This window comes from Vigna angularis, chromosome 10 (genome assembly GCF_016808095.1).
Source record: "Vigna angularis cultivar LongXiaoDou No.4 chromosome 10, ASM1680809v1, whole genome shotgun sequence".
Lineage (NCBI taxonomy): Eukaryota > Viridiplantae > Streptophyta > Magnoliopsida > Fabales > Fabaceae > Vigna > Vigna angularis.
The window spans coordinates 4,267,269-4,292,997 of record NC_068979.1 but is presented as its reverse complement, the minus strand read 5'-3'; the positions used below and the strand labels follow the sequence as shown (position 1 = coordinate 4,292,997).

The window sequence follows — 25,729 nt, the reverse complement described above, 5'->3', positions numbered from 1 at the left end:
GGAAAGAATTATCAAGCAATCTTCCTCTCGTGGTGCAGTGTCGCTCTCGTGGTGCAGTGCGTGGAGTGCTTCCTCCAGGTGCGTATTCGAATAAACCTTGAAATAAAACCCTAAAATAAAAAACGTAACCTTTAAACGGAGGTGAGGATGTCAGCATCTGTTTAAGGAAAAACGGATGTCGACATTCGTTTTACCTTAAACGGATGTTGACATCCGTTGAAGGTTGAAGATGTTACCTCCGTTTAAAGGTTACGTTTTTTATTTTAGGGTTTGTTTTATTAGGGGACATCCGTTGAAGGATGTCACCTCCGTTGATGTATACTTCCTCATGCTGGTTGATGCTCTGGACGCTCCTCGATGTTCCTCCACACCACGGCGGCGACGCTCCTTCACACCACAACGACAATGGAAGCTTTCAAATCAAAAAAATAACTGGGAAGAAAAAGGAATGGAAGTGCGGGAGGTGGGGAGGTGGGGAGGTGAAACGGAAATGGAGAAAGAGGAAGAAAGTTCCGTGGGTAGGTGCTGGGAAAGTGAAATTAGGGTTTTAAATTATTTAAAATAGGGTAAAAGTAAAAATCTTTTTAACTTAAGGATATAATTATATTTAAAATAATATAGGAAGGTGGAGGAAGTATAGGGTGGTGGTGGAGGGAGCAACACCCAATTGTTTATTAGGACCTAAGATTTCATACTTTATCTTTGGACCTACTATATAGATTGATAGTTCTTTTAACTGTTATTATTAATTACAGAAGTAGATTCATACATTATAATAGTATTGTTTGAATTTTTGTATTTTATACTATTTGACAACGTATAAAATTTGATAGAATTCGTATACATATTGGGATATTTATATAAAAATGTATAACTTATTAAAATTCAAGATTTTTTTTTCTTAAAAAAAGAGAGTATTGGGTTAATTTTAATAAAAAAAGTATTATGATATATAAACACATTTTTCTTGAAGACATACACTCGACGATTATTATCAATGTTACAAGATTGTATTCATAAAAAATTACGTATAAATAATAAATTGATTATGCAAATATGAAAATTATGTAAGCATATTTGGTTGTAACTAATATCTTGAATCTTAAGTCACAGCATATATGGAAAATATTGTAGAAGATACTTTTGAACGAGCATTGGTTAGAAATAAAATTATAAAAATAAATTATTATATGTCCCATTAAAACAGAAGAAATATTTAGCCAACCAATAAAACAATTGCAGTATGGTGTCTTACAAGTCCTGAAGTAAAAAATAACTTCCAAATTATATTGAAAGTCAAAAATAAATTCCAAATTATACTAAAAAATAACTTTCTAATTATGTGATCTGAAAACCAAAATTAAATTTTGGATTGTAGATCCGAAAGTCAAAAAAATAACATCTAGATTGTATAATCTAAAAGGCAAATGGAAAAAAAATTATAAGAATGCAAAAAGAAAGTTATGCAGGTGCAGGAAGCAACTCCTCAACCCGAAGAGTATAGTGACCCAAATCCATATTTCGATGGACCAATAGCGAAGCCCTTTTTCTATTTCATATGGGCCATATCAAATTCATTGTATATTATATTCAGAGAGTTACTCCCTGCACCACCCCACTTTGCTTCTGCACCACCACATTTTCTTTAAATTCTAAAACTATCCTTTATATTTTAAAATATTTTATACCCCCACTTCTTTTCTTTAACGGATGGCAACATCCGTTGAAGAAAAAATTCTTCAACGGATGTGCCACATCCATTGAAGAAAAAATTCTTCAACGGATGTGCCACATCCGTTGAGGCTTTTTTTTTTTTAATTTTTAGTTTTTTAATTTATTATATTTTAAATTAATATATAAATATTATTTAATTTTTTTCACATTATTACTTAATTATTTATAAATTTATTTTATTTAATAAAATAATTATTATTAATTTAATTTATGTATTATTATTTAAATAATAATTAAAATATTTTTATAAATATATTAAAACGGATGTGCCATTTCCGTTAACAATGTGACGACATCCGTTGAATTTTTATTTTGTTTTTTTAGTTTTTAGTTTTTTAATTTTTTGTATTTTAAATTAATATATAAATATTATTTAATTATTTTAAAATTATTACTTAATTATTTTTAAATTAATTTTATTTTATTTAATAAAATAATTATTATTAATTTTAATTTATGTATTATTATTTAAATAATAATTAAAATTTTTGATATAAATCTACTAAACGGAGTAACGGAGGTGGCGACATCCGTTGAATTAGTTTTTTTATTTTAGTTTTTTATATTTTAAATTAATACATAAATATTATTTAATTTTTTTACATTATTACTTAATTATTTGCAAATTAATTTTATTTTATTTAATAAAATAATAATAATTAATTTAATTTATATATTATTATTTAAATAATAAATAAAATATTTTTTGAAAATCTATTAAACAGATGTGACCACATTCGTTAACGGATGTGATCACATCCGTTGAAGTTTTTGTTTTTTTTAAATAAAAACAATAAACTAAAATATAAAATATGTAAATGAATGTCAACATCCGTTCACGGATAACAACATTCGTTGAAGGTAAAACGGATATTGACATCCGTTTTATAACAAGGACAAATTAGGTATAGGGTGGTGCAGGGAGCGGTTGGTGGCGGTGGAGGGAGCAACTCTCTTATATTCAAAATGAATTAACTGTCATGAAAATTGGACTATTTCTTGTCCACTTACTTTCAGGATTTCTTCTTTCTGCACCCATATAGTTTATTTCAGTAACTTTATAGAATATGGAGAAAATTCAAATTGTCCACGATAAAAGTTTGGGAAATGATACTTCAACAACCACTTTTGACAACATTTTGACACGGGACAGGTGTCAAAATGCTAGTGGTCCACATGGAAAATTGAATTGAAAATTTTAAATGACGTGGAAAGGGAGTGCATAAGGGGTTTCAAGTTTGGCGATTCAAATTTCACTTTTCAGATTTTCAATTTGGGACATTCGTAGAGAGAGAAGAGAAGCTTGAGAGAGAAAGTCGAACCTAGAGAGAGAGTTCGAGAGAGAGCTCCGACGGAGTGCCCGCCGGAGTGCCGTCGGACAACATTGAACGTCGTCGTCTTTCTTCCACCCCTCCAGCCAATTCCGATTCAGGGCCGCCGCAGCTCCGGCGTTGGCCGACGAAACGAAGACGGCATCGTCTTCCCTCCGACCTAGCCAACTAAGGGCGCGTTTTGAGTCTCGATTCCTCCCACCCAGCCAACTAAGGGAACAATTACTTAAGATTTTATTAACAAATTCGTGCCACAAAAACCACAATTTGTAAGACTCATGGTGCAGGAACAGATCTGGTACCAAAGGCAAAATAAGTGAGTACTTGGGTTGAAGTTTTTGCACAGCAAGGTCAACTACGTCCACCACACTCATTTTGGAGTGCCTTATTTTTTTGTGGGATGACATTGAGAAATACGAAAGAAACACAATGCCCACTTACACAACTATAAGTTGTAAAACTTTATATGTTGTGGATCTTTCATACAAATGTTGCATTTGATTCATGTGTTGTGCATTATTGTCTTTGCAGAAAGAACTACAACAAGTTAGGGAGCAATATGTTTGTCAATGGATTTTGGATGTCGACAACGTGCAGAGGAATCAAGTGTTGCAAGATTTAGGCATTTTGTAGAATGTTGGGGAATATTGATGAAAGAACAATTGTTCTTACATTTCATATTTTTCTATTGGTTGTACATCACTTTTTATTTCAGAAATTGTTGACAAATATATTTGGCAGTTCAAATTCAGTTTGTAGTACTTAATTGACTTAAGTACCCACTTATATATGTGCTAAAATTTTAACTTAAGTACCCACTTATATCGCCCTTGGAATTTATGTGTCTGCACCATGACTGTTACTAAATATGGTTTGTTTGCAATTTTTTTTTAATAAATTCTTAAATAATTGTTCCAAAATTACTTAGAAGTAGAACAAATGAGGGAAAATAAATAAGGCACCCCAAAATGAGTGTGGTGGACGTAGTTGGCCTTGCTGTGCAAAAACTTCAACCCAAGTACCCACTTATTTTGCCTTTGGTACCAGATCTGTTCCTGCACCATGAGTCTTACAAATTGTGGTTTTTGTGGCACGAATTTGTTAATAAAAACTTAAGTAATTGTTCCATAATTACTTAGAATTAGAACAAATCAGGGAAAAAAAATAAGGCACCCTAAAATGAGTGTGGTGGACGTAGTTGGCCTTCCTGTGCAAAAACTTCAACCCAAGTACCCACTTATTTTGCCTTTGGTACTAAATCTGTTCCTGCACCATGAGTCTTACAAATTGTGGTTTTTGTGGCACGAATTTGTTAATAAAAACTTAAGTAATTGTTCCATAATTACTTAGAATTAGAACAAATCAGGGAAAAAAAACAAGGCACCCTAAAATGAGTGTGGTGGACGTAGTTGGCCTTGCTGTGCAAAAACTTCAACCCAAGTACCCACTTATTTTGCCTTTGGTACCAGATCTGTTCCTGCACCATGAGTCTTACAAATTGTGGTTTTTGTGGCACGAATTTGTTAATAAAAACTTAAGTAATTGTTCCATAATTACTTAGAATTAGAACAAATCAGGGAAAAAAAATAAGGCACCCTAAAATGAGTGTGGTGGACGTAGTTGGCCTTGCTGTGCAAAAACTTCAACCAAAGTACCCACTTATTTTGCCTTTGGTACTAAATTTGTTCCTGCATCATGAGTCTTACAAATTGTGGTTTTTGTGGCACGAATTTGTTAATAAAATCTTAAATAATTGTTCCAAAATTACTTAGAAGTAGAACAAATGAGGGAAAATAAATAAGGCACCCCAAAATGAGTGTGGTGGACGTAGTTGGCCTTGCTGTGCAAAAACTTCAACCCAAGTACCCACTTATTTTGCCTTTGGTACCAGATTTGTTCCTGCACTATGAGTCTTACAAATTGTGGTTTTTTTGGCACGAATTTTTTAATAAAATCTTAAGTAATTGTTCCCTTAGTTGGCTGGGTGGGAGGAATCGAGACTCAGAACGCGCCCTTAGTTGGCTGGGTCGGAGGGAAGACGATGTCGTCTTTGTTTCGTCGGCGAGCTACGGCGGCCCTGAATCGGAACTGACTGGAGGGGTGGAAGAAAGACGACGGCGTTCAACGTTGTCCAACGGCACTCCGTCGGAGCTCTCTCTCTCGAACTGTCTCTCTCTTGGTTCGACTCTCTCTCTCAAACTTCTCTTCTCTCTCTACGAATGTCCCAAATTGAAAATTTAAAAAGTGAAATTTGAATCGCCAAACTTGAAACCCCTTCTGCACTCCCTTTCCACGTCATTTAAAATTTTCAATTCAATTTTCTACGTGGACCACTAACATTTTAACACCTATTCCATGTAAAAACATTGTCAAAAGTGATTGTTGAAGTATCATTTCCCTAAAGGTTACATTGTTTTTTTATTGAGAACTTGAGGAATGCTGGAAAGCACATTCCTTTTCTATTACTCTCTTTTTAGTTTTATTTTTTTAAATAAAAAAAAAATGTGAAGAAGACATCATATTTAATTCTTCTCTCACATAAATTTTAACCATTAAAAAATCATTCAAAAGTGTGTATAGAAAGTATACACTCCTTTTCTTTCCTCTTTCAATGGTAACCATGTAAAAACAACCACCGTCACACCAGAAATAAATAAATAAAAATTGTAGCTTTTGTAGGAAAAAGTAAAAGATAAAAAAAATAGAGGTTCTTTTGAAGGCAAGTAGAAGCCAGTTGATTGCTATTGACTTCTGACCTACATTTTTAGATGCTTTTCAAGTGTCTCTGAACACGACAGAAACATCAGCTACTGTGTATGCCATTTGCAGACACCGGTTGAAACATCTTTCGGCAGAGAAATTTTAACGAAGGATTCAGTTCTTCTCAATCCATTTTATCGTTTTTCTCAAAGTGATGAACACTCACACAATATAGGTCGTAAATTCAGAGGAAATGCACCTTTCATCAGAGGTGTAACATGACTGCAGAACACATGTAATAATCACGTAAACAAAAACAGAACAAGATATTCCAGCATCCTAATCCGTTCCTTGTTTGCATTTCAGAAACAAGCCTTCGAAAGTCAGCAATTTATATTGAAATTAATCAATAAATACATTAATTAAGCTTAAATTAAACATGTAAGCAAGTTCAGGATGTCGACAGACACACTTCAACCAACAAAGATCAGAAGCCACGAAACTTGGAAGAAAACCTTCTCCCACATCCACGAACCTCTTCTTCTGTGTGAATGTAAAAGGAATATTTTTTTGTCTCAATCAACACAAATAACAAGGTGGGAAAAATCAGCCATTAAACCAAACTTTTATAATCTAAATGTGATCCCATATCAAACACATAGTATGCATTAGAAACTGTATTTTTTCCGTATCTGAAATTTACAAAACAGAGTAATTGATTGAGATGATGAGTAATTGATTAAAGAGATTCACACATCGTGAGTATAGAAGTCAATAATCTCCTTCAAATTGAGCTGGAACAAAGAAGAGGCATCATTGTGCATGAGCCACAACATGTGCTCGAACAAGATGTCATCCACGTCGACAAAGATTACTCTTCTTTGAGTGGATGTGAAATGGAAGTGCTTCTTTTCCGCTGCAGGATCCTTCTTCATGGATATGTCCATCAAAACGCGAAAGGGGCTCTCTTGCAATATGAAAGGGTCAACCATGAACACCCTCTTCTCTTTTCCCACCACCACCGTCACGCTCTTCTCCGATTCTTCCTCCAACCCCTCTTTAGGAAGCGCCATGTAACGCAAACGAGAACCAGTGGAACGACGCCGGATCAGTGAAACTGGCATCACCAAACAATCCATGGATGCAACAAAAGCAAGATACGATGTTCCAGCTGAAAAGGGGAAGAAGAAGGAGAAGAAAAAAAAAAGTGGATGATCTCTTCTGACTCTAGAACCTGCCAACGAGTTTATATAAGTATATAATAATAATAATTACATTATGTTAAATATTAGATAATAGCTTTGGGATTTTAATAATTATTATTATATTAATATTTAGGTGACCAGAGAGAAAAGAAAGGGTTACTTTGGATGTATACTTTGGGTGGTGACTTCTGCAAATGGGAAGTAGCCGTTGGAGAAAGGATCCCTTGGACTGCAAGAGGACACGGGTACCCTAGGCTCGTCACCAAGCGCGTGGGCACGTCGAATTTTAAGTTAATTTTACTAAAAATTTCACTTCCGTTTATTAGACCTATTTTACTTTTAATATTATAAAAATAAAACCGTTTTTGGTCTATGTATTTGTTTATTAATTTTTATTTCCGATGTTTGTTTTTGTCATAGTTTATCTTTTCAAACCGTTTGCTCAAACTGAGAAATTATTTTGATAACAGTAAAGAGATTCAATGTGTAATAAATATAAATCATTTATTTTTAATTTTAAATTCGTATAAGCTTTGAGATGAAATTTAGATTAATAATAGTCTAATTACGATTCAATTTATAACAATGATATTTTATTTTAAACTAATTTTTATCAACTTATTAATTTTTATCAACTTAAACATTGCTAAAGGAGGGTAACGATTTGACCTCTATGATATATTTGTTAATTTTTTTAATATTGGTTAACTGTTTTGAATTAATGACAACCTAATTAGAATCTAATTAGTAATAAACATATTTTATTTTAAATTAATTTTTATCAACATAAAAGTTGCTGAAAAAAGATAATTGTTTGTCATGTATGATATAACTGTTCGATCCCTATGAATTTTTTTTATATTTCTGATTGTGTGAATCGTCCTGTCATAAATTAACGGCCACAATAAAAAAAATTACTAATATTAAAAATAAAATACGTTAATATTATTATTTATTCATTTAAAATTTGTTAGTATTTTAATAAATCAATTTTTCTTTCATTGGATGAGGAATTAGTGGCGCGTGGGTGAAGTTTGGATTGCCGACTTCGGTGAACAAGACACGACATTGGATTATACATCTGAACTGATGTGTTAGCATCGGTAGTAGGCAGCTTTTCTTTTTTTGCACCGTGACAAGTGTTATTTATGATAAGTAAACGTTAATGTATACCAATAATGTAAATAATAACTTTCATTTTTTTACCATTTAATCCAAAGTTATAAAAGGTTAATTCGAGCTTATTGTCATGTAATCTCAGACAACTCTTAATCATAACGAAATGAGTCTCACTGATGTATGAATAAATATAATTCTATGCGCACAGAATAATTAAGTGATTATCAGACACATTTATTGTAACAATTAATTGACAAGTTATGTATTTAAAAGCGAAACAAAAAGCAGGGTAGGCTAATAATTCGTGTTAATGTTATAGTTAGTTATTTATGGGTCAAATATTGTTGTGTTTTGGTAGTTGATGGTTACGCATATGATTGTTCCTATGGTTAAAGGTATGATGAGTGAGATTACTATTACCGTACTAGACTAGATTTGAAGTAACAAAACATAGGCGTGTGCAATTTTTGTTACATAATCATGTCCTAGATATTATTAACTGACGGATGAAAACGAAGATTTGAAGTGATTATAGTTGGAACAGATATGAAATTAGGTAAACGCGTTTTAGAGTGCAGTTACCATTTAGGTTGTCGGTGCTAAAAATTTGGAAATGTCAATTCCGCGTATTAACGTGCACAAATGCCTGCTCAATGGTGGTTCATTTTCAATTAATGTTTTCTTTGAATTTTGACCTGTTCACATTGGATTAGTGACCCCTTTACTTTACTTTTATTAAAACAAAAATAAAACGACAGTTTTCAAAATTTTAAATTATTTAATACGTTGTTTGGAATTCTTAAACTAAAATTATTATTTTATGAATTTTACTAAAAAGATAAATCCAAAATTATTATAATTAGATATTGGTAATCGTGTTTTACCATTTTTTAATCTCTTGGTGCTCTGTATCTTTTTATTTTCTATAAGCTTGTTAGAGTAATTTTTTTTTGGGTTAAATACTAGTTTTATTAATTATATATTTCATTTCTAGTGTATAAAGAAAACAAAATATAATTTTGGTACAGAATTTTAGTTTGATTAATTTTGTTTTAATTTTTCAATGGTTAAAGAATTGAATATGTGTTTGATCTTTAATAATTGTTATGCCATGTTTATTTATTAAAAAATTAATGTTAATATATGATTAACCTAGGAAAAAAACTACCTTTTACTTTTTATTTTACAAATTTAAAATTCTGTGACTCTTTCAAAATTAATTACATATTTTTTTTAATAAACACACATAAATATTAAGTTCTTTTTATTACATTAAAAATAAAACACGATTAAAATTTACTATACTACATTGGCTATTTATGAATTTTATATATTAATATTCCTTTTGTACAAAAAGATGTCTATTTATTAATATTTTCTATTTGTGTTCCGTATCATCAATCCTTGATGTATTCTTAGAAGATATGATTATTCCATAATGTGACATATTATCTGTATAATAGAATCATCATCATCCTACAAAGAAAATGTAACCATAAATATTTTATTATTTATCTCTTAATTTATGGATTACATACTATAACAAAATTTAAATATCTTATTTATCTAATATTTGATTAATAATAAAATTATGTTGATTACATTTTTATCGGAATCTCACATGCAACTTTATGTGGTGGGTGACTAAACTTCATATTCATATAAGAAAATTGAATTAATATTTTAGAATATAGTTTTCAATAAATAATAAGACTAAAAGTTTAAGTTTGAAATAGTATCTCTTATATAATTGTATCTCTCATATTATTAATAAGAAATTAGATGATAAATAATATTTGTTTTAGCCTAAGTTTTTTCAAGGGATTCTAACTACAATATTTATAATTAATTCAATTATCATCTATTTATGGATATGGCCAGAATTATAGTTGTTTCTTCGTTAGTAGGACTTGTATTATACGACGTTATTGGGTGTCAAAATTCACATAGTTTGACTTGTTATGAATTTGTCTCATGTGACAATTTGTCTAGTAATAGTTCCAACAAAATGAGAACATTGGAGTCTTCATAAACAACTGATCCACATATTATTTCCTATGAAGGTACACAATCTCTCTCAGTATTTGATTATATCGAAAGGAACCATGATTGAGGTACTTACTAGAAAAAATACATTAATTAAAATTATAGAAAGGAAAGAGCTTGTCATAAATAAAAGGAGCAGAACTCATATTAGGTTCTTTCTTCCATCTTCCTTGGTCTAAGTGGCACCACCATTAAAAAAGAACTATAAAACTTCCTATTTTTGTGTTATTTCAACTATCCTAGTGAAAGGTATCAATGTTATAAATTTTGAACAAGCTTATCTCAATTTTTCTTTTCAATTCTAGAAGACTTCATCCAGTATTTATTTTTATTCCAAAAGAGTTGATCCAGAATAGTTTGAGTTGCAGTGTTGCAATCATATCCATTGACAGCATCAACACACGAGATTTAGTCATTCAATTAGTAAAACTTACAACAAAACACCCAAACTCTTCCAGAACACAATATTTCAAAATCCAGATCAACTCTTTCAAACTAGAACAATAAATTCAGATGAAGTCTTTCGAAATAAAAAAAAAATCCAGATCATCTCATCCAAAATCTACGACAAAAATGCACTTTTTCCTAAAATTCTAACATAGAGTTGTCGACCTTATAATAATTATAAACTGTATTATACAGACCACAATTTTTCTCTCCAGATAATCCCATCCCAAAGGTTGATTTAAACCCTTCCAAAAAAGTCTAATTCAAAAACTAACACGCAAAAGACGAGGGCAATGGTCTTTTGTTAAATTATAGGGGTGCAAGAAAAACAGCTCGCATATAGTATATCTAGTGAACACACAGATCCAACTCTGTAACAAACTCAAATAATTAAAAGCTATCATTGCTAACATTTTCAAATGACAAAAATCCTAGTCAACATAAAATGAAGATAAATAGATTTAGACCTTAAGATAGACTCTACTAAAAACAGTCCCAAAACCAATAATGCATGTTAGATTTTGGATTTTGATCTCTAGCCACTACCATGAAGAATCATTAAGCGAACGTCCTGCTTCTGCAGTGTTGAAACTAAAAATGCATCTTCACTGCTGAGTATGGCCAGCCCACAGTTGATGATGGTACATCTGCAGGTTATGAATAGGCTGACTAGCATTGTTAGAGAGTCCCGGGCCTCCCGGGCCCTTAATAAAATTACTATTTTCATTATCCTCAGATGATTCGGTTGAAGGCCCCTGAGAAGTAGGAGTGGTCGGAGTCGTAGGAGCACCAAAAGTTAACAATTGGGATGATGGCGTCGTAGAACGTCCAGATTTCAAGTTATTTGAGCTAGACTTTTTTCCATCTGCAATAAAGCTACCCACAACGACCTGTTGACATGCATCGTAGTTAGATCAATCCTTTTGTAGAAAAAGACTACAATAGCCAAAAACTTATATACACAATGTTTTTTATCAAAGCAGAAGAAAACTTCCAATATATTTTCCACCATTTGACAATTTGACATAAATTTTCCACCATTTGAGAGCTATACCTGCACTGCTGATGCTGCAGTAAGAGCTCCAGTAACTTCGCCACCCAATACTCGTCCATCAGGACCTGCTAAACTTATACTCAAGGAACGCATTCCGATATGACCATTATTATTTTCAGATTGTTGAGTAAAACCTGTAAGTGATATGATCTCAAATTCACCCTGTAATGAAAAAGACATGTGAATTAAACTTTAAATACAAACGTGTTATATCAGAGTAAAAATAATGACACAACCAACAGTGTAAAAATAATGACATAGTGACAATGAGATTACGTAAAAATTAAACATAAGAACTAAAGAAGCAGATAAATTTGGTTAGTTTCCAGAAAAATAAGAATATTATATGTTTAAACCCAATTACTAAATTAAATCACTGCATAGTATACCTTTACTAATGAGGACAGTGCATGGAAGATGGGAAGAAGCCTCAAATAAAAAAAAATTGTAGGTTTCACAGGCGACATTAACACATTAACACACAAATCACAAATTTGAACATTGTATTTGGAAAAGGTATAACCAGGACCTAATAACAAAATACACCCTTCACAAAAAATGTTTTGGATTAACATCAATACAAATAAAGAGATATTTTACTAAGGGTACCTGTGGTCCTAATAAAAAAAGGAAAAAATAATGGTGAATATCAGATCAGAAAAAATATTGTGTTAAAATTATAAAATATAAAAGATTGCTAGAAACATTCTTTTCATTGCATAGGAAAGACACGCAGTCTGAAAACTTTTGTACATAGTTAATATAAGTTTATATAAACTGAGCTGATAAATTATTCACATTGCCATTTTTAATATGGTAATTCTGTTACACAGCTTTACGTAATTGTTCAATCAATTAAAGATATGATGCGTTAAAACTTTATCAGCTTAAAGTCTGTAAACTAATGCAAAATGTCAGCTCTTTTTCTGTGTCTCAAAGTAGAAATTGGTTTGAGGAAGGTCAATAACATCTACAATAATTAGGATATTATGGAACATCAAATATAAATAAATACTAATTCTTATAACCAAGACACCAGGACTGAAGACCTGCCTTCTGAAATGTACTTAACCCATCTTCACCATCCCCAAATTAATCCAATTCCAACTGTTACCTTCCCAATACATATTAGACTGGATAAAACCCATATTTAATAGCACCAAACTCCACATCGAAGATTTCCAGCTGGTTCCCATGACTGCAGCTTCCAGTAATCAGACGGCATACATAAGCTATATATTTCCTGTTCTTTCAACGCCTAGAAGATTATAATATTCTACAAGATGCATACAGATAAATTTAACTCATTTGTATTGCCTAAGAAACTTCTGTCTTCTTTACAGTGCGTTTAATACAGATATAAGTCAACAATACAGGAGATGAATCCCATAGAGGATAGCACGCTATTAAACCTTTGAGTACCACCCAAAACCGAAGAAATATAATTTCCACGGCACATTTTTTCTGAACAAATTAAGTATTTTAAAACAAAAATGAAACAATTGCAGAATTTACTCGTTTCACAAAACAGATAGCCTCCAATTGTGTTATTTAGCTTTACATCTATTCATTCAGAGAGTTGAATCAGGATTGTGTGGAATAATTTTAGTGAACTTAAGAACAATTCAGTTGATATTTCTTTCCATAACAATTCTTAAATCGCAATAGTTCCACTAACAGATTCAAAATTGTATCCAAAAAAACATATCACATGAAATTAAAGGGAAAAAATGAAATTACGAGAGATAAAAAGAAAATGTTTCTGGTAGATTTTGTGCTTAAAACCTAAATAAACTCTGTCTTCAAAAAAAATATTAAGCACGTGCACAGGGAGATAATATGTGTATTTCTTCAAATTCTACCTTGACACAGCTAATATGCACACAAGCACACCAAACAAAATTGTGGCCTCATTGGCCAGAACTTCCAAAATCAAGGATCACAACCAATATTGACAGTTGAAAATGGTTGTCTAAAGGATAGTGATGTAGGAGAATGTAAAAATACCTCATACGATACATCAGGACCAGATAGGGATGAGACGGAAGGCGGCTGTCGAATAGTGACATTACGAATAGGACCGACGGCAGAGAGAATACAAACTGCCCGTGGCCCTTGCTCACAAAAGGCCATAATTTTTGCACCAATGTCCTAGAAACAAAGACATCCAGTAAGAAAAATTTGCAACAAAACCAAACATCATGATTGTGATAAATGAGTGAGCGATCATAGTTATACCTCGCCAGCTTCCGCTGATATTACATGCGGAGTAAAGCCAGTTCCAGAGATTCCTTAAGAAAAAATACAGGATCAAACCACGTAAAAAGCAAAGGTAGCGAAAAAGCGAAAAAGATAGAAAGATAGATACCGAGAGCGTCCATCTGTTTTTTTCCGGAACCAGGAGGACGTCCGCGGTGCTTCTTGGCGGGAGATTCCGCAGAAGAAGCGGCGGGATAATTTGGGACCAGGCCCAAGGCAATGTTGCCATCTGGAGAATATTTTCTGGGCCGGCCCCTTTTCTTCTTCGAGGACTCCGAGGAACCCACTCCGAGCGCGCACGGCTTCAGCGCAGCCTCGCAGGAATGGTTGTCGTTGAGAGGTTCGGGAGGAGGTGGAGGAGGAGGAGGGTTGTGGTGGTGATGGTGGTTGTTGCTGATGAAAGGAAATCGGGCGGTGGCGGGGGCCAACATGGAAGGGTAGGAGGTGGGTCCCATCATCATGTTTGGCAATTGCGGTTGCTGGTGCGGTTCCCGAGAATCCATGACGGGTGAACGGAGAACAGAAGAGGAAAGCAAAATGCGGATCGCAGAGCGGTGGTGGGACCGGAATGCGTGGGGAAAAACAGAGATTGGATTTGATCGAAAAAGAACGCAGCGATTGGCGAAGGAGATGCGTGGGAGTTGAAGAATGAGAAGAAGAAGGAGAAGAAGACGAAGAGAGAAACAAAAAAGGGAGAAGAATATATATATAAGGAAGAGAATAAGAGGGGTAGAGAGGGAACACCCGAAGCGGGCTTTGGGCTGATAGTATTAATTTAGGGTTTTACTTTTAGATTTTGTTTTTATTCCCTCCCTTTTCCCAATTTATTATTCTTACTTTCCTCACACTTTCACAAGATTTCCATTTGGATATGATCTGATAGTTACCCATTTGCCGCTTCCTGTCAACTTCATCCTTCGCTTTCCATCCTCCCATTTCCTTCTCATTTTTTTACCTTTTTTTATTTATTTTTAAATTCATAATTATAATATATTAAAACCATTTTCTCTTTATTTAATTAATCATGTTCATAAATGTTACTAATTACATCACAGACAATGCATTGAAAAGATGTAGCACGTTCATGAAAAAAATTACTTCATTTAAACTAGTTGTTTTTTTACTCGTTTGATGTTTAATCTTTGTTATATCTAGGTGAATTATAAAAAAATGGTAAAAGTACAGTTCTCATCATACTAAATATATAGATAATAAAAATCATATAGTATTTAATGTTGTTGATGAATATTCTTTTATTATGTAAACTTATACCTGACATACTAGTATAGCATTTAATGCTAGTAATTATTTATATAAGTATATATATTTTTATATAGTATTCGTAGAAGACCGAGTCATGGATGAACTACCCGTCAGAATAAATTTGATTAAATATAGTGTTGAAGTTTTATTTAACAAACTATTATTCTAATATGTCAGTCGTTTTTAAATTTTATTCATAATGTGTTGAAAGTCGGTTATGGTAACATAATATGTTGGTTCAGAGATCTTTATCCCAAATATCTGCGAAGTTAAAGCATGGGTAATACCTAGTATCATTTACTAAAGTAGTGCGATTTTTTTATACATGGATTTTTAAAAATTTACGAAAATAGATCAATTGTGTTTACGAAAGATAATTTTAAAATAAAATAAGAAATTGTATTTTTTAAACACAATTTTATACGATTAAAAAATGAAAATGTACTTTTAAGTTACGATTTTAAAATTTTTATATCATTCTAAATAATTTCTATATTTTATTTCTCCGTTTCTATTATTTTATTTGTTTTTATTTCATTGTTGGAAATAATGTATGCGCATTAACAATTTTTTTACGGTTTTTTAAATATTTATATAAACATATATCTTTTATTCTTAATTGGTTTTTAGTAATTTGATTAATTGGTTTTTAAAATCTTTAAAACTTTTTATATTTTTAAATTTTCGTATAATCGTATATTTTTAAATTTTGAGATATTTATTTTAATAATTTAAAGTTGTTTGTAATCTTTTATATCTGTAAATATCTATAAAATAACATTTTATGGAAGTGATTTAAAATTAGTTAAATTTGACTATTTTAATATTAATTTTTTTTAAATAAATGATTTTGTTATGAAAAAAATTATTATTTTAAATTATTAAAAATAAATTTAAAATAAAAATATTTGTATATAAAAAAAATTTAAAACGTAAAATATTAGAAGTTTCACGTGATTTACCGTATATAAATTACACTTATTTATAAAATTGAGATAAATTTAAAATTTACTGATGTATAATTATTTTAATAATATAAAATGTGAAAAATCATGATTTAATATTATTATTTTTTAAGTTAATGATATAAAATGATAAAAATCATGGTTTAATATCATTATTTTTTCGCAACATAAAATCGTGTTTGATATAAAAGTTGAATAGAACTAATTATTATGATATAAAAAATATTGGAAAATAAATTTTTTGAATGAATACATGAAATATAATGTTTATATTAAACTTTAGTTACATGCAAATTTAAAATAGAGTAAGTTAATTTTTTAGTATATAATAACTAAAAACATGGTAACATTTCTCTCTCTTATATATTGATAAGTGTGAAAAACAGATGTTTTGACACTTATAAAGGATCTCAATTTTGTAATTATTCATGTTATTACTCAGTGAAAAGTCGTAATAGGAGGTAGATTGTGTTGTAAAATATTGTTCAGGAAAAGTTGTACAAAAGTGAATTTGTCAGCCAATTATCGCATAGCAGAAGCAAAATTCGCAGAGCCAGGAGAATACATTCGCACAGCGCACCACCATTGGTTCGCTGAGCGAATCATGCCAGTTTGGAGATTTCAAGTCTTGAATTCGCACAGCGCACCAGAGGCTGTGCGCTTAGCGAGTTGGTGCAGTTGATTGCTGAATTAATTTTAATTCGCACAGCGAATCTGCTTCTGTGCGCTGAGCGAATGGAGCAGGTTTTATGAGAAATAAAACTGTCTCTTAAAAGACGTGCTTTGGAGGAGAGAAGGGAGGAGACAGAGACACGAAAATAAAAAAAAAAAAAGACTGGAGAACTGCTCTGGATACCATTAGGAGACCTCTCTGAAGACATCAAGACTGCACATCATGCAAGGAATTGCAGAAATGAGTATGTTTGTGATGTCTAGGATAGGCTAAACTTTTATTCGTTGGAATTGACTGTAATGGCTGACATTTGATGTAATCATGTTCAATATAAATTGTGTTCGTATGCTTTTCTTGTTTACTTTTTATTTTATTTTACGGAAGTAAAATAAACTTGTTTTTATATTTAAATTATACTGGGAAGTAAATTTGAGTAGAGCAACCAGAAGGAAAGATGCTAGGAATAGTTTCAATTCTTCTGGTCATCAATAACATCGTTCTTAATGCAACGTTTATGTTTAATTACTTAAGGAATTAATAATTGAACATAATTCTTTAGAACTTGTTTTAAGGAATTAAACCAAGATACTGTGATGTTGATGTTTGAACGCAAGTTATATTGCTCAGAATAGTTACTGTAATGTGGTCATGAAGTCAATTCCAATGAAGCTTTCTTTAAATTTTAATTTCAATTTTAAGTTGTCATATACTTTGAGACTATTAATTCACTTATATTTTGTTGTTCAAATTGATTTTGATAAATAAATTTTAATTGAATAACGTAACACAAATTCCCTGAGGAGAACGATACTTTACTTATCACTGTATTACTTGTAACGATTTGGTATACTTGCCAAAAAGTTATCATATATATGTTTATTTTTATTATTTTTTTCAATGTGTCCTATATAACAACTACTAGTTTTTCTGTAAGATTATATAATTTGTATTTTTTAACATCACATTAAAATATATTTTTAAAAAAATACTTCTTCGTTTTATATTTATTTAATCATAATATTACCAATAACTTGTTTTCTTTAACTACAAAGTGTCACACATAAGTATATGCAAATAAATATGATTACAAATAAATTAAAGACTCAAACACTCTCTTAGTTTATTTGTTCACTTTATTTAATATGATTATGATTTTTTTTTTTGGTTTTTGTCATTTTTTATGATAGTGTTTAAATTGTTAACACAACATATATAAGATGATAATTCTTATAAAGTAGCGATAATTTATCTAAGGTGTGCCTTGTGACACAACTCTTATCTTATTCTTGTTCATAAACATTGGAATTTCATGAATCTATGACTGTTAGAGAGACCATCATCGCCATAAGAAACTCCGAAGAGAAGTTCAACAACCCTAAAGAAAGATTTATAGTTTATTGTGAAAAATGATGTTGAATGAAGACTAATGAATTTTGTAATGGTGAAAAATGATGATAATAACTAAGTTTAGCGTGAATATGAAAAATGGAATTGATGAAAGAAATTGGGGCATAAGGATACCGATGAATGAAGTGTGTGTGAGGTAGATGATTGTTTATAACATAAAGGAATTAAGAAGTGATAAAAATTTGATTGGGAAGGGGTCAATTTTTTTTTATGTAGGTTTAGGGATTTCGCTTGCACGAGGGATTTGCGTTCACAATGAAGGTTGAACATTGGTGTTTCGCTTAAGCGTGTTCGACGTAAATTCATTTTTTGTAATGAGAGAAATTTAGTAAGTGTTTGACTTTTCGAATATAAAACTGTAATATTGGTGTACATTTATTTTTATCTCCGGGTGGAGATGATCATGGTGTTTTACAACTAATACAAGCTACTAAGCAAAAACATAACACTTTATTCAAACAATGTGATCTTCTATAATTTTTTCTAACAATTTAGACATCATTATAAAAAATAACTAAATTAAATAAAATTAACTAAAATAATGATAGATAAGAACCAAATTGAATAAAATAGGAAAAATAAAACCAACATATAATTTAAGCCTACACTAAAATCTTGGATCTACATTTATTAACAATGTTAATTTTGTGAAGATAAGAAAATAACCAGGAGCAATTTAAAAAATTCGAGACCAAATTAAAATTTTTAATAATAAAGAACTTGAATTAAACAAACAAAATTAAACAATTTAATTAAGTTTTTACCGAATAGAAGATGACTGGTACGTTTTTTTACGTGAACTACATAGATTTTTCAAGAATAGCACCCAAGCAACATTTATAGCATGTTGGATTTTATTTATAATTAAAAAAAATCAGTTCACTGAATAAACTCACTGGGTAGCCCACGTGTTGTAGAAGAACATTGCTGAACAGAGTTGAAGTGTTGCCGTGCAAAGAAACGCTGACTCGTAAAACATTTTATTGGTTTCCTTCTTTCCTTCTCGCAGTCCACCACTTTCTGTTGTTCTTGTTATTGTTTTCTCTGCTGCTGCTAGCCTCAGATCTGCCGCTGAGCCGCGGTATCTGATTGTTACTCTTCTTCGAAAGCTTTTCGTCAGAGAATTTGGAAGCTGATACACCGGATTGGAGATGCCGGTGGCTGCTTCCGCTATATACTTCTTGAACCTCCGCGGCGACGTTCTCATCAATCGCCTCTACCGAGACGATGTTGGGTAATATCTATTTCTTTTCTCCTTCGTTCTCCTTCTCATCGCTCAGTGAAGTCAAAGCGAATCATTTCTGTTGCTTATTCTCTTAAATGTTATAGGATTCTGTTTTCAACATCTTTTGTGTTTGGAAAACTGTATTCTGGAAAATAAGTCGTGCTGTAATTGTTCGTTCTGATTACCCTGTAATGTAGCTAGGACCAGTGAATAGCGATAAGTATTAAGGAACTTTTGCTTTTGGAATGCCCTTCTTGGAAACCTGGAACTTGGTGATTGCGCTTGTTGGAAGTTTATTTTTTATTTCGTCTGGAACAATATCACGTCTTCTAACTTATTGAATTACGTTGCAGGGGAAATATGGTTGATGCTTTTCGGACACATATAATGCAAACAAAAGAACTTGGTACTTGTCCTGTGAGGCAGATTGGTGGCTGCTCTTTCTTTTACATGAGGATAAGCAATGTTTACATCGTGATTGTTGTCAGCAGCAATGCTAATGTAGCTTGCGCTTTCAAGTTTGTTGTTGAGGTATTTAACTTCTTGCTACCTCTGTAACTTATCCGATGATGTCTGGCTTGATCAGTTGAAGTACGATTCATGACGTGGACCTTTTTCATTACATCCTTTCTCAACTTTGAGATGAAAGCTTTGCTGTCTATGTTGCTCGGACATTTGATTTCTGTCTTTCGATCTAGAAATTTGATCATCATTAACTAATAGTTATATAAATGATTACACGATTGATATATGTCCTCGTTGCAGGCAGTTGCACTATTTAAATCATATTTTGGCGGTGCCTTTGATGAAGATGCAATTCGCAATAATTTTGTACTTATTTATGAGCTCCTAGATGGTATGTAATCATGTGGTGATGAATTAAATTCGTTGAATTTTTATGTTGCAATGCTGAAAGTCAGTTCAAGGGTTTTAGTTTCCAATAATTTCAAAATCTGTCATTTGTTTGAAGAATATTTTCTGGATAAGTTCTTATTTTTCTGTTCAAAGTTTAAGCTAGTGGTTACACTGAAGAGGTAGATGCAAGAAGTTTCTATATGATTTGAATTTTCTTGAAATATTTCATACAGACACACAAGTTAACGTAACTGGGTCTATCTGTTTTGTCAACGGATTGAAACAAAACCAGAGGCTTAAATAGCTGCCCTATAGCAGCATAGTGGCCCCGCCCTCTATAGGGGCTTCCGTAGTGGCTAAAGCAGACCAAATAGTGGCCACAGGGGCACTATGGTGAACTAGGGCTTTACTAGTGAAATGTAACAGAAGGGGCTAGTTTCATATGATTGGATTTGTGAACAGTGCGCTATAGTTTTGCTATAGCAGTGTAGCAGTGTGGAGCAGCCCCTGCCTGCTATAGGGGCTGCCGCGGCGAATCAAATTACAGGCTCATTAGTGGCTGTTGCAGCACTATTCTATGTGTTGATTCTTGACATTTCTTTGAAAAATGACATTAGGGCTTTTTTGGGATTTCCATTTACAATGCTGAAATCTACAGCTGTAATAGTAATGAAGATGATAAAGAAGACTTGAATTTAAGAGATGGTGGTTTACTATGATTCCTATCTAGGAAACTTGTATTTGAATTTAGTTGTTATTTACTGCATGTTTTGTCTAGAGACACACCTGTGATTTTTTTTTATTGATTCTGAATGTCATTAATTGAGTAATTCTTTTGTCATTTTTGAGAATTCCTTGTGTATAGTATACATTTTTTTTAAATAGTGGTTATCTTTCTATAATGTTCTTGGGGCTAATTGCTACATGTTTGCTATCCAGGATTTCAAACACCAGAATAAAATGTTTTTCTAATTCAAACTTGGTGTAATAATAAAATACTAAATAGTATTCTCATGAAAAAAATATTTATCATTTGAATTCAAATGAGTTTATGATAAATATTTTACATATATCTGCAGAAATCATGGATTTTGGTTATCCTCAAAATCTTTCTCCGGAAATCTTAAAGCTTTATATTACTCAGGAAGGAGTGCGTTCCCCATTTTCATCCAAGGTTAGTCTGCACATGTTACTGTGTAAACAAACACATTGAATTACACGGTGGACTTAGAACTAGCATGAATTACATTGAGATGAAAAAAATTAGAACCTTGGAGAATAGAATATCTATAGTTGCATGAATATATGAACATACCAAATATCATTTTGTTGGAGGGAATAGCGGGAAACACCTCACCACAGATATACCTATGCAAAAGGTGATTTCACATGTTACTGGCTCTGTGTGTGCATGTGTTATCTGTCTGTGTTTGAGTTTACCTTTCTTAATGCGATGTATTGTTTAAATAACTCACTAAATCCTATAATTCATCCTGTGCTGTGTGCAATGCTTGGGTGATACAGCCTGTAGATAGACCTGTTCCAAATGCAACTTTACAAGTTACTGGTGCTGTTGGTTGGCGGAGAGAAGGCCTTGTATACAAAAAGAACGAGGCAAGTTGTGTAATATCTTCCATTCTTTATCATTAGTGCCTTTCTGTTGCAAATTACATCATTTATCCATTGCAGGTCTTCTTGGATATTGTGGAGAGCGTGAATCTTCTTATGTCTTCAAAGGGTAGGTCATGAATTTTCCTTGTCTCCACAACATTGATGCTTGCTTGATTGTTTGATAATTGTGATGATTTTAGGTGTTGTTCTACGCTGTGATGTTACGGGGAAGATTCTTATGAAGTGCTTTCTTTCTGGAATGCCTGATTTGAAGTTGGGTTTGAATGACAAGATTGGCCTAGAGAAAGAGTCAGAAATTAAATCTCGTCCTACTAAAAGGTAGTTTTCATTTGAACATGATTCCGAATTTTTGTTTTTTTACATTATCATTTGAAACCCGTGTTTGTCCTGTTTTATTACAGTAGAGAATTGTGTGTTTACCTTTTTTCTTCTAACACGTAGTCCATCTCGTGTGTCGTACTAGGAGGACAATTCATCCTTATGTTTTGTTTGCTCAAATATAATAGTAATATTGTTTTCTACTGTCAACAAAATCCATTTTGCAGTGGTAAAACTATTGAGCTTGATGATGTAACTTTCCATCAATGTGTAAATCTGACAAGGTTCAACTCAGAGAAGACAGTTAGTTTTGTGCCACCTGATGGTGAATTTGAACTAATGAAGTAAGTTCTTACCTTCTCTTTAAATCCTCATAATATATAAAATTTTGTGGACCTACAGCAAACTTCTTACAAGCATGCTTTGGTGGGAAAAAGGAGCAGGTGGATAAATGGATTTATGATTCCTTTCCTTGCTGTTACTCTTCTTGATTAACTATTTTAAAATAACTCTTTGTTGGTTTTTCTGCAAGGCACTTGATAATGTATTTCTTCCTCGATCTTCATCACCAAACTTAAAATGCCACAATGGATTACTGTCATCTCTATGATATGATTTAAGCTTCTAAGGAAGAGTTTTATTTCTTCTATGACACCTCAATAAACCACCAAAAGCGACATTGAAAACTAATTTTTCTTTGGTTCATATTGGTTACAACTGCCCAATTTTCATAAATCCAGTTCTCTTTAATACCAAGGAGCTAAGTCAAGGGGTGCATCTGAAATCTGTCTTACAAACATCCATTTGTTGAGTTTATTAGGTTTTCCTTGCCTTTCCTACAGATTTATCTTGTTTGCTATTACCTAATATTGCAATGAAAATGTATCGGGTGCTCATGCCGTTCACAGTCTATTATCATCGCAGTTTCACTTATTTAGAAAGATGATTATGCTTTCTCAGTTGTTGGATTACTTTCTTCTTTTCATAACGTTTGTAGCATTGAAGTGATTCTCATTTTCTGCACAGCATTAGCTTCATCATGAAATTCAAAGGATATTTAGTAGCTCCAAGAAGTATATTTTACCATTTTGCATCACTTGGTTTATAAAATCACAAGTGATTTAGGATCAGGTGAATTCTTAACGGTGCCAGAGGTGGCATCAGTCTTGTCTGATATCTTGTAAGATTATTTTATATTGATAGGTATCGTATCACCGAGGGTGTTAATCTTCCCTTCAAAGTATTGCCCACCATCAAGGAACTTGGTCGAACAAGGATGGAAGTAAATGTTAAGGTTTGAAATTTTTAACGTTGAAGGTCAAATATATTGAATGTCATCTACCCCACATTCGTTTTACCTGTTATTAACATGTTTTTCAGGTAAAGAGTGTCTTTGGTGCAAAGATGTTTGCACTAGGGGTTGTTGTCAAAATTCCTGTGCCGAAACAAACAGCAAAAACGAGTTTCACAGTCACATCTGGTCGAGCAAAATATAATGCAGCTATTGATTGTTTGGTTTGGAAGTAAGAGTCTCACTCTGCTATGATTACTATGTGAAATGGAAGTTATTGAAAGTGTTTTTCCGACCCTAACTCAGCATCTTGAGTAACCTAAATGTATGCTGTTAGTAATTTTATGTTTTAGCAATCATGTTTGAATAGGTTACTAATCATGTTTGAAATATTTTATTTTACATAGTACGATAGGATAGGATTCCCAGATTTATTTTCTAATTTAACTTGTCAGGGGTACCATTTAATGTGGTTTTCGGTATTAACATCCTATTCTATTCTTAATTTGTAGACTAAGAAAATTTCCTGGGCAAACTGAGCCGACATTGAGTGCAGAAGTTGAACTTATTTCCACGATGACAGAAAAGAAATCTGGAACTAGACCGCCAATTCAGATGGAGTTTCAGGTTTGTTGTCTGTTGTTTTTACAAATTCCATGAAAATGGCTGGAACGTCCTGATTGTCTTAGAAGTATATGTGAAAGCTTATTCATGAAAATGGTCGGATGTGTAATTTAATCCAGTTTTATTATATAAATGTCAATTACGGAAATTAGTAATCAGGGCTTGGGACCTGTATATTCATTGCTATATTAATCTATATTCAATTCATTCGTCGATCTAGGGGAAATGAAATGGTCTTTCCTTTTCTCTCTGTGGACAAATTTTTTTTTTTTTGAACTTTCCTTTTTTCTTTTTGGGTAAGCTTAGTGGACATTGGCCTTCTGCTGCGGGGATGACATCTGATATAATATTTCACATTCTCTTGTTGAGAATCAGTCTGGAAAGAAACACTTTCTTCCTATATAGTAGCTTGACGTACAAGTCTTATATTTCATAATGCAGGTTCCCATGTTCACGGCATCTGGTTTACGTGTCCGTTTTCTAAAGGTAAGGTATCCAACTTGATTTACGAGGCTTTTCTGTTTTTAACATTGATATGGTTTTTGTAATTTACTCTGTGAAGGTATGGGAAAAGAGTGGATACAACACTGTTGAGTGGGTTCGGTATATTACAAAAGCAGGATCGTACGAGGTAAGGTGCTAGCCGTCACATGGGAAAACGTCAGATTAATGGATGGAGATGGAAGCAAAACCAAATAGTTAAAAGCACTCTTCTATGCAGTTACCAGTTATAGCTGACTTTCTTCTTAGCATCATCACATAGAGTTCCGTCAAATGTTTGTGGTTGTTCATGTAAATTCTTAATTGATTCCGTCTCCCTTGTCCACATTGTATTTTATTTTAACGATGAATCGCGCGTTCAGTACTTGTTTTTTTCGCGCTAAATGTAGGCTTTGATCTATACTGAAGCTCCTCCGTGAAAATATAATTATGGGAGGGAGTTTACTTTGTAAGTATACGATGATTCGTTGCTTCAAGGGAAGAACTTATCTGTGTTAAAAAAAAAAGACTTACATAAATAATTTGAATCTCCAATTCATTATGGTTGATTTTGTAGTTGATTTTCATTTAATACTAACCATCTTTAAATAGATCCAAATAAGACTTTCAGCCAAATAAAATCATAAAAACTAAAAATAAAATATTAACTAACTTTAAATAAATTTACTTAATTTATTTTTATTTTATATTAATAAAATAAAATAATATTGTTTGAGAAATTAAAATTACATATTTTTATTTTATCTTTATTAAAATCAAATTAAATATTATCGGATCTAAATTAATAAAATAAGATTTAAATAAAATTATTAATAAATTTTTAAAATTTTCAAGAATAAAAGTTATCACATAACACGAAGAAGGGCAGGGATTACTATATTCCTATTTTCGTTTGTACAAGGAATATGTTGATGAAATACAACTACGTATAAAAATTTCTTCTCACAATTTCCACTCATAGTTACATATATTGAAGGAATAACATTTTATATATATTCAAACAATATTTTATTTGAATATAATATAATGGTTAAATCATTTTAGATTATAAGCAGGTGAAAATAATCTCGGGACAATAAA

At 32.0% G+C, this 25,729-nt stretch overlaps 3 protein-coding genes across 4 annotated transcripts; 1 reads left to right on the top strand and 2 right to left on the bottom strand.

Annotated features, from left to right (window-relative positions):
* Positions 1-6,362: 6,362 nt before the first annotated feature.
* LOC108335479 (auxin-responsive protein SAUR77) lies at positions 6,363-7,018 on the bottom strand. The gene has a single exon (XM_017571500.2). The coding sequence runs from the start codon at positions 6,902-6,904 to the stop codon at positions 6,515-6,517; it is 390 nt and encodes a 129-aa protein (XP_017426989.1). The 5' UTR covers positions 6,905-7,018; the 3' UTR covers positions 6,363-6,514.
* Positions 7,019-10,865: 3,847 nt separating this feature from the next.
* On the bottom strand, positions 10,866-14,663 carry LOC108335135 (AT-hook motif nuclear-localized protein 8). Its single transcript, XM_017571075.2, has 5 exons — positions 14,005-14,663; positions 13,875-13,927; positions 13,644-13,787; positions 11,637-11,798; positions 10,866-11,472 (listed from the first exon to the last, which is right to left on the bottom strand). Exons 1-5 carry the CDS (start codon positions 14,396-14,398, stop codon positions 11,188-11,190), a joined length of 1,038 nt encoding a protein of 345 aa, XP_017426564.1. The 5' UTR covers positions 14,399-14,663; the 3' UTR covers positions 10,866-11,187.
* A 4,430-nt stretch (positions 14,664-19,093) lies between these two features.
* Positions 19,094-25,183, top strand: LOC108334611 (AP-2 complex subunit mu). Of its 2 annotated transcripts, XM_017570489.2 has the most exons (13): positions 19,097-19,437; positions 19,782-19,959; positions 20,194-20,284; positions 21,363-21,457; positions 21,808-21,897; positions 21,973-22,021; positions 22,095-22,233; positions 22,461-22,577; positions 23,437-23,527; positions 23,614-23,756; positions 24,037-24,151; positions 24,590-24,634; positions 24,711-25,183. In XM_017570489.2, the coding sequence occupies exons 1-13, from the start codon at positions 19,355-19,357 to the stop codon at positions 24,789-24,791; spliced, it is 1,317 nt and encodes a 438-aa protein (XP_017425978.1). In that variant the 5' UTR covers positions 19,097-19,354; the 3' UTR covers positions 24,792-25,183. The 2 variants fall into 2 exon arrangements, 1 of the variants encoding a protein (XP_017425978.1); XR_008245764.1 differs by lacking the exon at positions 24,711-25,183 and having other exon boundaries at positions 19,094-19,437; positions 23,614-23,849; positions 24,590-24,640.
* Positions 25,184-25,729: the final 546 nt, after the last annotated feature.